General features: G+C 51.6%; 1 protein-coding gene across 1 annotated transcript; it reads left to right on the top strand.

Annotated features, from left to right (window-relative positions):
- The first annotated feature begins 3,137 nt into the window (after positions 1-3,137).
- On the top strand, positions 3,138-6,038 carry FEZF1 (FEZ family zinc finger 1). The gene is made up of 4 exons (XM_074825476.1): positions 3,138-4,353; positions 4,528-4,662; positions 4,978-5,110; positions 5,722-6,038. Exons 1-4 carry the CDS (start codon positions 3,556-3,558, stop codon positions 6,036-6,038), a joined length of 1,383 nt encoding a protein of 460 aa, XP_074681577.1. The 5' UTR covers positions 3,138-3,555.
- Positions 6,039-12,636: the final 6,598 nt, after the last annotated feature.

Raw genomic sequence — 12,636 nt, 5'->3', positions numbered from 1 at the left:
GTGCATGTAGAGATACGTTATGATAATAATGCAAGTGAGCAATATCAAGAACATAGCTTAGGAGCGAATGAAGCACAAAACCGATTACAGGGGAAAAGAGAACAGCAGCTTTCCCGGGCGGAACACGAAATCAACTCGAGGCAAAACTTTTACCCTTAATTCCTCCGACGGCGTGAAACTCGGGGAGGCCGGCGGGCCCGCTCCTTCCCCCGCCGGCCGCTTCTGCCGGGACCCGGTACGTGCCGCCAGCCTGGGAGAGGCCCGGCCCCGCCGTGCCCCCCGCAGAAATAAACCGGCCGAGAGGTTACGTTTTGCCACCCTCCGAGCCTGTAAAATCTCTCTGCTTCGGGAAAAAAAAACTCCCTGCACCAGCACGACTGCAGGATATTTGCAGCTCGGCAGATAGGTAACATCGCTAAAAAGATGCGGTCCGAGCGCAAGGCAAAGCTCGGGACAGGACTAAAAAAATCTATCGACATCGATTTTAGTAAGTCTATATTGCGGGCAACTCCAGCACTAGCGAGGCTCCGTCTCCGAGACGGAACAGAATGACTTCTCAAAAAAGACTTCTTTTTTTAAAAAATTATGGCTTTTAGATCGCTGTTTAATAATTAAGCACGAACATAAATTGTCGTGTGCAGTACGAAAAGAAAGGGAGGCATATCCGTAAAGAAGTAACGAATAATAAAGCTCCCGCTTCTCCAGAAGTGTATCTCAGTATTAAGGAGCCCAGTATAATTGTAATGGCAGGGCTGTAATTGCTGCTTTGGGATATTTACCCTGCTCAAATGACACTACATATTTTACTTTCAAACACATGTCAAAAAGTCAATCCCAAAAAGACCAGTTAAGAGCAAGCTGTTAACATATTAAGTATATGGGATTTGAAGCCTCTAAAACCCACTCAACAATAATTCCCTTCTTCAGCACCAATCAAGAGGAAATTTGCCTAGATTGAATTAATCGTAAATTGCTCTGAAGGAGGAAACTCTCCTCTGGCAGACACAAAATAAGCGACAGACACCGACACCAAGGCGAAGCGGACAGCTGCCCCGCACGGCGCTGGGGGGACACGGCTCCGGCCCCCCCGGGTACCTCCCCCCCCCCCCCGCCTCCCCGCGGGTCGGTGACACCGGCCGAACCGGGACTGGCGGTGCCGGTGCGGGAAGCAGCAGGTAAGAGGAGGAGGGCGGCCGCGGCAACCCGATCCGGGGCGGCGGTGACGGTCTTAACGCCGCGACCCATCTGCCAGGGGGGCGGCGGCAGCTGCGCCCCTGCCGAGGAGCGGGGCATCCGCTCGGCACGGCCCGGCTCGTGTCCTTTCTCCGCCCCACGCTTGTCCGCATGGCCGTGTCCATCCAGGCACGCCCCGGGGTCAGCCCCGGCTCCGGTCCCCTGCCCCGCTCCGGGGCACCGAGGGTTCGGGGCGGACACGCAGGTCGCGGGGTGTGCGGGGCGCATCCTCCGCAGCGAGGGATGCCCGCGCCCCGGCCGCCGTCCGACGCCTGTGCCGGGGACCGCGGGACATCTTTTCCTCCGTCCCCCGCAGTTCCCCGATGCTCGCACGGCAGCTCCCGGCTGCGGAGGTACCGTCGTGCGAGAGCCGCTGCCTGTCCTCCTCAACCAGGGCCTCGGTGGCCCAGGGCGGCATCGGCCCGGTCACAGCCCCGAGGGCAAGGATGCCTCCCTCCATCCCTCCTTCCCCGGGGCCCCAGCCCTTCCTCCCCGCTCTCGCTTCCCCGCAAGTGGGTTGTCCTGGGCCGGAGGGGTGGGGGCAGACGCAGCCTTTTGCAGGCTCCCCAGCTGTACCCGAGCAGCGGGGGCCGGGCCTCCCTGCTTCGCTGGGGGCTCTCCCCACTAGCAAACCCGAGACCTCCTTCCTCCCTCCCGCGGCCTCCGAGAAGGGCAGTGATGGGCCGCGGGAGTGGAGGCCGCCCCGCGGGCCCCTCCGCCGGGGAAGCGGCCGGGCTCTGCCCCGCGGTGCCCCGCCGGCCGCCCACTCTCGGGGTGGGGGGGCGGGGGGGGACAGAGGGACCCTTGGCTGCTCCCGGGGATTTCGGTAGCGGCCGCTCGGTCACCAGCCGAGTGCAGCCCAGGCCGGCGGGAGGAACGGGAGCTTGCTCTGACTCCGCACTGCCGGGCGGTGGGACAGGGGGTGAATACAGAAACCCCCTTCCCCACCGCTGCCCCCTCCTCTCCCCGACGACCCTCTTCGCTGTAAGTACAAACACCCGGGCGCTGGAGCTACCCGTCCGGAGCAGGGCCGCCAAGCTTCGCTTAAACACACGGGGAGCGCCTCTGTTTAGGTGCATAGATACCTATACCAGTGTGTGCGCTTTGTATTTCTTCGTGCATCTCTACTGATCCCGAACTTTCGGTATTTGTGCTGTGCATGTATTATTTAAGGACAGAGAATCTATACCTAGTGTATATGCAGGTTACTTTCTCTCTAAATAGTGCTTGAGATTTAAAAGGCCCTCCTTCTCTTCCTACCCCCTTTTCCTTCTTCTCCCCAGTCCCAGGTTTTGATTCACCCTTGTGCTCACAAGCACTCCTCGGGTTTGGCCTCCCCACGCGTTGCTCTCGCTGGCTGCTTGTCGCAAGTTCCCCGCTCATTTGTTCACTGTGTTTTCCAAAAGCTCACTGCCACCTGACCTTGTTCTTTAAAGCAGTGAGCAGACCAGGAGCAGTCCCAGGAGCAGAGCAGCCATCTCCCTCCCTCCCTCAGCCACACACACACACACACACATACACACACACACACACACACACACACTCCCCCACGCACAAAGAAGCTCGGGCTGGAAAGTGGCAAGGAAACAAACTGCTTCCCCTCCAGCCGCTTCTTCTGCAGCACCTCGTTTGACAAATACTCTGGCGCTCGCCCTTGAATTGGGTTTCACAAACCTATTTAGCACTTGGACAATGATTTTAGATGATGTCACTTAAAGCCAAACAAGAAAATTGATCTCGGATTTGCTTGGCCTCTAAAGCCTGGTTAAGCAGATTGCAAATAATAATAATAAAAAAGAGAGAGAGAGGGAGGGAGGCAGAGGGGAGAGAGGCAAGAAGGAGGGAGAGACGCCTCCTTCCCTGGGCGGGGGAGGCGCGGGCGCCAATGACAAGTAGCCGCTGACTGGGGGGGGGAAAACTTTTCCTGTTGACTGTTGGAAACGAATTGAGCAATTATCTAGTTTACCTTCTCCTCTTGGAAGTTAACGATTGGCGAGATCTTGGCTGCGTTATTGACACAACACTTTCTATTGATAGAAATAAGTAGCGATTGTCCCGAGTCATTGGTGCGCCAAAGTAAACTGTGATGGGCTGGCATGGGTCCACTGGACTGAGAAGGCTGGTTCCGCCGGCGGAGGCTGTGGTGATGGTGGCGGCGGCGATGCTGGTCTCCCTCCTTGCAGATCAGTGACAAGAAAAGGGGCAGAGAGAGTGAAAAAGAGAGAGGAGAGAGGAGGAAAGGAGGAAAAAAAAAAAAAAAAAAAAAAAAAAAGAGGCGTCTACCAAAGCGGCTCAAACCGGGCGAACAAATGCAATCCAGCCATGGACAATAGTGGCCACCACACGGCGACCAAAATCCTAGCGACTCCTCCGGCCAGAGAAAGCCTGTCTGCCAGGAGCAACATGATCAGCACGCCCAAGCCCCTCGCCTTCTCCATTGAGCGCATCATGGCGCGGACGCCAGAGCCCCGCTCCATCCCCGTCCCGCAGCTCCTCCACGGCTCCGTGGCCAAAGGCGACCCCAAGCACCCGCTGCACCTCAACTCCTCCATCCCCTGCATGATCCCCTTTGTCCCGGTGGCGTACGACCCCCTGCCCAAAGCTGCGGTGGCCGGAGCGGAACCCAGGAAGGCTCATGTAGACTCCTCTTCCTCGCCCTCCTTTAGCTGCGGCGATCTCTTGAACTGTGCCCTGAGCTTGAAAGGAGATTTCCCCCGCGATGCCCTGCCCTTGCAGCAGTACAAACTGGTAAGACCCCGAGTGGTCAATCACTCCTCCTTCCACGCCATGGGAGCCCTGTGCTATTTCAACCGAGGCGACAGCCCTTGTCACCCGTCCTCCAGTGTCAACATCCACCCGGTGGCTTCTTATTTCCTCAGCTCTCCCTTGCACCCGCAGCCCAAGGCTTACCTGGCGGAGCGGAACAAGCTGGTGCTGCCGGCCGTGGACAAGTACCCGGCGGGGGTAGCCTTCAAGGACTTATCGCAGGCTCAGCTGCAGCACTACATGAAAGAAAGCGCTCAGATCCTCTCGGAAAAAATCGCCTACAAGACCTCGGAGTTCAGCCGCGGCTCCCCGAGCAGCAAGCCCAAAGTTTTCACGTGTGAAGTTTGTGGAAAGGCAAGTAGAGCCGCAGCCCGCCTCCCTTCCCCCTGCTTCCCCAGCCTCCTACCCCCCGTCCGTCTGTCCGCCGGGTTGTCGGTCGCTTGCTTGCTTTATTTTTAAACGACAGCTTCCCCTCGGCGCTCTCGACTTCTAATCGCAGGGGTTTTTTTGTCTGATTTCACTCTCAAGGTATTTAATGCACATTATAACTTAACTCGCCATATGCCGGTGCACACGGGAGCCAGACCCTTTGTTTGCAAAGTTTGCGGGAAGGGCTTCAGACAGGCGAGCACGCTCTGCCGGCACAAAATCATCCACACCCAGGTGAGCCTTCCTCCCTCCCTCCCTCCATCCATCCTTCCCTCCCTCCCTGCCGTCCCGACACCCCTCCGCTCACGCTTTTGGGGGAGCCCGGCGTTGTCCGGCCGCTCCAAGGCAGCGGGGGGCGGCTGGGCCGGAGCCGCTGGGGGATTTCGTTTGCTCCGAGCGCGGTGGGGTACCGGGGGGTGCCCCGCACTGGAGCGGCGAGCCGTCAGCTGACACACAAACCCCACAAACCAGCACACAGACCCTGCAAACCACCACACAGACCCCGCAAACCAACCAACAAGCCGTGACTTGGCGCTTGTTTCCCTCCAGGAAAAGCCACACAAGTGCAACCAGTGCGGCAAAGCCTTTAACCGGAGCTCGACCCTGAACACGCACACGCGGATACACGCCGGCTACAAACCTTTTGTCTGTGAATTTTGTGGCAAAGGATTTCACCAGAAAGGTACCAGTCTCCAGCGCTCTCTCCCTTGCCCGGGCCGCCCTAGGCGAGGCCAAGCGTCGGGACAATTTGCGACAGGGAGGGGAGAGTTGATTTTGGTTTTTATTTCTGTTATTAGAGACTTAGGTTAATTTAAAGTATCGCTAGCCCAGACACATCTCCTGTGGCACGGCCCACGGAGCGGGGTAGGGCTCTCATTTTCGGAGGAGCGCGGGGGCACCTTTCCGCGGGCAGCAGCCCGTTTTCCGCGCACGGCGAAGCGCAGCTTCCCGCGCAAGTTCGGCAAACGCCTGCGCCGCCTTTTTTCCCCTCCGAGTGCAGGAGTTGGGTTAGTTTTTCTCCCCGTGTTGCTGGGAGGGCTAAACGCAGGGGTTTTATTTCTGCGATGGACGTGATTTTGGTTTATTCGATAATTCCCTCCTCGTCTGTCAAAGGAGCAGCCGCGGGCAGGATGGGGAGGCGGGTGTTTGGCTAAGAGATCGCCGGTCGTTCTCGGCTAAAGCCGAGCTCTGGGGATGGGAGAGGGTTTGGGGATTTATTTTTTTCCCTCCCCCCTCTTTACAACGTCCAGTTCTCAGCCCCAGGTCCCTCCGCTCTTCTTGTCTCGTTCCCAGGCAATTACAAAAACCACAAGCTGACTCACAGCGGGGAGAAGCAGTTCAAGTGCAATATCTGCAACAAGGCTTTCCACCAGGTGTACAACCTGACCTTCCACATGCACACCCACAACGACAAGAAGCCCTTCACCTGCCCCACCTGCGGCAAAGGCTTCTGCAGGAACTTTGACCTTAAGAAGCACGTCCGCAAGCTGCACGACAGCGCCCTGGGACTGCCCCGGACCCCCGCCGAGCTGGGGGGGCCCGACCAGCCCCCCCCGCCCGGGCCGCTGCTGCAGGGCCCCCCCCCGCCGCCGCTGCCGCTCCAGCCGTGAGGGGCGGCCGCCGGCCGGGAGCGCCGCTCCGCCGGTGGCAGCTCCGGCCGCCCGCCCGCCTCTTTGCATGCACCTGTTAAGCGGTTTTGTGTATTATGCTCTCCATCGCCACTAACGTTTCTGGGACTGATTGTTTCCTTTTTTTTTTTTTTTTTTTTTTTTTGGGGGGGGGGCGTTTTTTATAGACTTTTTGTTGTCATTGCATCTCAGGTGGAGAGATGTTTTTTTAAAAAAAGCGCCAAGCCAATTTCTGCTGTATTTATTTGGGATCTGTATTACCCGAGCCGGGAACGCTGCACCACTTTAATTATTTCGATGTATATATATTTCCATCGTGTTGATCCTGCCCTGCCTCCGCTGCCCACTGGTTATCCCTCCCGTCTTGGTTTCCTCCTCTCCCTCTCCCCCCTGAATATCGTATCTATATGAACAGAGCTGGTTCGCTGTGTACGGATTTGAATTTCGGTTTGATTCTTGCACGTGGAAAAAAAAAAAAAAAAAAAAAAAAGAATTCATTGACCTGGTGGAAATAAATATTTGAACACGAGTAACTGCTGCGGCGGGGGCTGCGGCTCGGCCGGGCGGGCGGGCGGGCGGGGAGCGCGGCGCTAGTGCTGTCTAACGGCAAACCTCTCCCGCTTCCTTGCCAAAACACTGAAACACCGCTAAAGACTTTAATTAAGAGGGGTAATTAGTTCGGATTGATCAAAGCCGGGTTGTTATGTTATTAGCTGCTCAGCAGACTCTGCCAAGTTGAGCCTTGGAAGTGGAGCCGGCTCGTCGGTGGGCGCCGAAAGGGCGGCGGGAGGCGGCGGTGGCCGGGTCTGTAACGCTGCCGGGGTCACCACAGAAGCAGGCTCGAAAAATGGGTGCTGCCTCCCAGGAGGTGCGGGCGTACCCGCTCACCTCCCGCTTCCCCCGCCTCGGGCTCGGGGGGTCCCTTCTGGGCAGGGGGGCCGCGCCGGGACACAGCGGGGGGGCCGGGCGGTGCTTCTCTCCGGGGCAGCGCCCGGGGACGGCGGCGCTGGGGGTCCGGGGAGAGGCGGAGGGCACCCCGCGGGCGCCGGGGGTTTGCCCCGCTCTCGGGGAACCTGGAGGTCACGTCTGCGGGACCCTCCGGAGCGGACCCCTCACAAACGGGTGATTTGGTCCCGCGGGGCATCCCTGCTCCCGCCTAGGTTTTGCAGCACAGGGAGTCCTCCCTGCGTTTCGGCTGTAAGGGAAGGACCGAGACGAAATGGCTGTAATCGTGCCTAAAGAGTCACATCCAGGAGGGGGACACCTCTTGGCAGGCGGCGCGCCCGCCCCCCTCCCCGGGCCGCCCCCCTCAGGGGTGTTTGCAACCAGCAGGTCTGGCCTTAAAGTTTAGGCCGGCGGCGCTTGTCTCAGCTGCGCTGTCTCACGCGGCTGAGAGAGGAAGGGTCTTCTTCCTTCCACACATCTCGGGTTACTGCAGTAATCCTCCGAACGGACGACCGTACTTGTAAAAAGCAAAGCAACAGGTCAGATCTGCAGCTCAGCCAGACCCCCGCGGTACCCCGGCAGGGCTCAACGCCCTCCGCCCCCCGGAGCCGGGGGATCCGAGGGGACGCCCCGTTTCACTCCCGGGAAAAAGCAGCCCGGAGCCTGGCGGGTGATGCGGGTGGAGGGACTTCAGTGCAGCCCACGGACACGCGTTGCCTGGGCAGGGGCCTGGGGGTCCCCCACGGAGCAGGTCGCCGCTTCGGAGACCTCGGGGAAACGGGGAGCCCCTCCCGGCTTTTCCATGCTGATTTGCGGCGGGGGGGTAGCGGGATGCGGGAGGTGAGTGACCGGCTGAAGTGACCCCTGGGAGGTGGGTCGAAAGGGGGCAGAGAGGAGGGGTGTCCTGCAGAGCGGTGGGGACCGGCTGGGTGTCCCCTGAGGATCCGTCCCTGTGGTCACTTCCCCTCCAGCTCCGCCCGGCGCCCAAAGCCGGGAGAGGGTCATTTGAGCTTCAACAGGGATAAATTCCGGCCACAACAGGTGACTTCAGTGCATTACTTGTTCCTCTTTCCTTCCTTGCCAAAGGTTAAACTTTTGCAACATGGACGTAAAGGTAAGATGTCCCAAAGGTCCCACTGAAATTATGTGGGTGTGCCATTTCTGTGAGCCTCTGCCTGAATGAAATAAATCGCAGCAGAAGTCCAACTTACTTTCATCTATTGCTTAGCAAATGTGATAGTACAAGATACTGGCAACTATCCTGGCAAGGTGCTAAGTATCTTCATTTTATAAATTTTAAACACTTCAAAACTATTCAAGCACTGCAGGTATACTGGAACAGTCATAAAGTATTTCATATCATGACAAAAGGATATGAATGTAAATATATGATGCAAGGATAATCTAATCTGTTCACCTTGTGATGAGTGCATAACATCAGTCTCCAATCAAACATTGACAGGAGGCCTGAAGACACCACAGAAGACTGTGTGCTCTGGTTGCCCAGATGCCTTGCAATTCTTGCTCTATCTTGTTTCTCCAGACTGTTTTCTAAGTGTTGGGAGAAATGAGGGCTCAGGCTTCCCCAGGCAGCAGCAGTTAATTTATTCCTTTTGTATGGTTAGAGAGGGAGAGAGAACTTCCGACGTTGCTTGGCCGTAAACCAGTTTATAGACAGTAACTGGTATTTTTACTTTCTTCCTGTAAAAGATCTGCAATCACTGCATAGTCTGGGTTCTTCTGTATCTTCCTGATGAAAAATGCTATTTTGCTAAGGAACCCGCATCCAGGAGTGACCGTGTTTTGAAATGGAGTGGAAATGAGGCACTCTAGTTTTATTCCAAGGTGAAGTAAAGAAGGTCAGTGATGGGCATAGATAAGTGTTTCTCCTTCCTAGATTTCTTGAGGTAAACACTACAGACGTGGGACTTCACAGGGAGATAAGGATAGCTCATTTGTTATTTCGCTATATAAAACCATGTTTGTGTCAAAGGCTGGGATTAATACGTGTCTCGGAAGGCCTGTGCAGCATTACCTTTCATTTCCTGTCTTTCAAGATTAATCTCAGGTTAAGTGAATTTCTAGTTAATGGTCAGAGGCAATTCAAAGCTGGTGAAATCATCATGAGAGACAAAGCTGTAATTTCATATACCTCCAAAGCTTAGAGCTATTAACAGCTCTCCTTACCACAGACAAGATTAATACTTTTTTTTTTTTATTGTGAATAATTTTGATAGGAGAAATGGAGTCATCTGTACCTAAAGGCAAGGTTATATGTTCTGGTTCCTGCTTGACAGTCAGTTTCATTCCCATATTATCTGTATCCTGTATGACAACTGGTCAGCCTCAGTCTCTCACGAATGCTGGGAGGAGAAGGGTGTTGGTGTGTCTGGATCTGCTAAAACGGAGTCGCAGAGTTGAGCATTAGCATCCTGGTGACACTGTAGTCCACCCCCGATCAATCACAACAGCTTCACTTCAGTACTGAATAAAAGGGAGACAAGGTTGATGCCTGTGGGACTCTGGAGCAGGGAGACTGTAAAGGAGGAGCTGTTGCTCTCTACCCCCATCCCGGCCCAGGATTTCTCAGATGGAACTGAATTTCTGTGCTTGTCAGATGCTACAGTTACATTATCATGTGTCAGTGCTGAAAGCGCTGTGTACCTGAAAGAGCTACCAGAATTACGAAAACTGCCATATATTGCTGTAGAAATAAAATAGAACAACAGCAGGATCTTCTTATAGAGTCAGATACAAAGTTCTTTTTGAAGCAGAAATGGTACTGGCTTTGCTTTACTACTGCTTTTGTAGTAAAAAGACAAAAAGAAAAAAAAGGAAAAAAAAAAGAGACAAAGAAATCCAGCATATGTCTGGGTACCCAAAATGAGTATTGGACAATATTTAGTCAAGGAAGCATTTCTTTTTTTAATTTTCCTTTTTATTTTTTTTCTTCTTTATTACCACAGTGGTGAAAACAGAGGGACAAAGCAAAGTGTCACAAATTCATCTGGAGCCAGTTTGCCACCTCAAAGGAAGGTATGTTGGTCACAGCTTAGTACCAGAACAGTTTTATTGGACAGTGCTTGAAAACTAGAAATTAGAAAGCTCCTACTCTGCACCTCATGTGCCATACTTAGAATGGGACAGTCACCATTTTGTTCTTTGGTGCTTGGTAAGGAAAAGAGGGACCTAATTTGTGCTTGGTGTTTTGACATGCTAATATGAAATAATTATAGCTCTGTGGGTATGTAAGTCTTTCCACCCACTGACTATTTGGCTACTGGCTTGCTCAGATACCATACTTACAGAGGGAGAATTGTTTTGTACCCTGCTGGCAACTGTAGTAGTAACTCCCACCTCCCCTATAAAAGCAGTGGTAGTTTTAGCTCCTGTAAGAGCAGTGGTAGCTCCAGCTGTGCTCCCAGCTGGGTCCCCGTTCTCTTCCTGGTCCGAGGCTGCAGGCTGGATTACTTTTGGATGACCACTTCGGGTCTGCACAGCACACTGCGGCTCCCTGCAACAGCTGGTTGGACTCACCGTTAGCCTCGTGGGCTTGCAGAAAGTTGTCATTTTGCTTCAGTAATCTACGACTCTTGAAACAACTTTTTGTTTTAAAACCTCTGGTGGTATTACAAAGTACAAGCAGCGTCTATCCTCAGGACTCCTTTGAAGCTTTTATGGAAGCTATTTAATGGCTCCACTGTCAGTCACTCTGTTATAGTCAAATCCTTGAATATTTGATTAGGCACAGTATTAAATCCAATAACCTTGCCTATGGAAATACAAAAACTCCTCCCTTTCTGTCTTTGAGAGGGGTAATTTTTCACCATCATTATGTGATTTCTGAGAAATAATCTTCAGTTACCGATCAAAACACATAGAGATGCTGTTTTCCTAAATTTTTTCTCCTGAATAATTCTATGAAAAATTTACAGATAATAAGTTTTATTTTGGGTGGAAGATGAAGAAGTGATACATTGCAAATGTAAACATGAGCAGCTTATTGCAGCTGCACAGGTAGGCTAAACATTTATTTTTAGGGATGGCACTATAACATTCAGTTGCAGACTGACACAACATGTAAGAGAAACCTTGATTCATGGTATTTTAGCTTAGAGGGATTAAATACAACTGATGACACAAATTAAACCTTTCAAAATATTTCTAAAACACCTGTTAACCTCATGATACTACCATGAAACATCTGAAGAGTTTATACCTCCACATAAAAACCTTGCTTAACTCAGATTTAAAAGAAATAATCTTGAACAAGAACTTTCTTTCTAAATAAGAATAATGAAAAGCTTGTGTATGATAAATACGTTCAGATGAATTTTTTTCTGAGCAAGCAAGAATTTGTAAAAGTAATCTCTGCTGAAGAAGTTAAAATCTGAACCACAATATGCTCAGAAAAATAATCATTTAGCTTTAACTCGAAAAGGCTTTGATTGATTCTTTTCCTGTGTTCACCAGAAAATAAAACAGAAATGGCAATCTTATTTTTTAACCTACTATATTTTAAAGGAACAATAAGTTTGTTCTTAAAATAAGTAATAAAAAAATATTATGAAGAATGCAGGAATCACATAATCTTGTTTCTTTTATGTTTGCCAGCAAATACATTAATCTACATGTCATAAATAGGAATATATCTTAAAACCCAATTTGGTCTACTTTAACTGAACAGTAAAAGCTGAGGGCCAAGACTTGCTTGTGTCCAGTAATGTTCTTTTATCCCATGAACCTGGGAAGTACAAGAGATGCAGGGAAATTAATTTAGATGATATTTTTCAACTATTTCAAACATCCAGTTTGAAGAGCTACAGTAGAACTGGCTAGAAATGTTAGGTAAAGACCAAAACAAATTCATAATCACTTTTGTAGACAACCTGTAATTATTACGATTTCACATAATAAAGTCATGGACTGTTTTGATTAGCTAGTCCTAAGCAGCAGAGACACCCTTCCCTACAAACAGTGTTTCTTCTGTTCTTCTGGAGGGGGCTGGTTCTCTAGGTATGTTCTGCTCACATACCTTTACAAATGCAGTGTACAGTTACAATTTTTGTGAAAATATTAAATTACACAAGGATTACAACTGCAGCAGAGACTGAGTTACCCAAAATGGATCTGCCACAAGACAGGCAGCTGAGTCGTCAGCAATGCAAAACCCATATTTGTTGAAAAAGTAGTCAGAAATTGTTCTAATTCCTCCCTGATGCTGAATGTTATTGCACACCAGACAGACTTGTAGTGGAAGTTACAGTGGGCAAAGAGTTAATTTAATTTATGCAAGCAAAGGAGTACATCACAGCTGAGTTGCATTTACTGTATTTAACTTGCATCTGTCTCTATACTAATTACAGAGAGTGCTACGTTATAATTCTTTTTTCTGAATCTTTTTGTAGAAATTTCTTTGACAAATCAGCATTTATAACTTTCTGTAGAAGTTTACAAGTAGATTTTGATAAAACATCAGTATAAAAACTTGTATTGGGAGGAATTTGCTTGAAACCAGAGATAACCAGCTAAAGGGTGAGGAAGAGTCTGCTTGGTTGGGTTCTTGCCTGAGGAGGTCACACTCATGTTCAAATGCCCCTTCTGCTTCACATGCTTCCACGCACTTCAGTAGTGT

Source organism: Strix aluco, chromosome 5 (assembly GCF_031877795.1).
Source record: "Strix aluco isolate bStrAlu1 chromosome 5, bStrAlu1.hap1, whole genome shotgun sequence".
Taxonomy (NCBI): domain Eukaryota; kingdom Metazoa; phylum Chordata; class Aves; order Strigiformes; family Strigidae; genus Strix; species Strix aluco.
The sequence above is the reverse complement of the archived record's forward strand: the minus strand, read 5'-3'. Positions and strand labels throughout refer to the sequence as shown.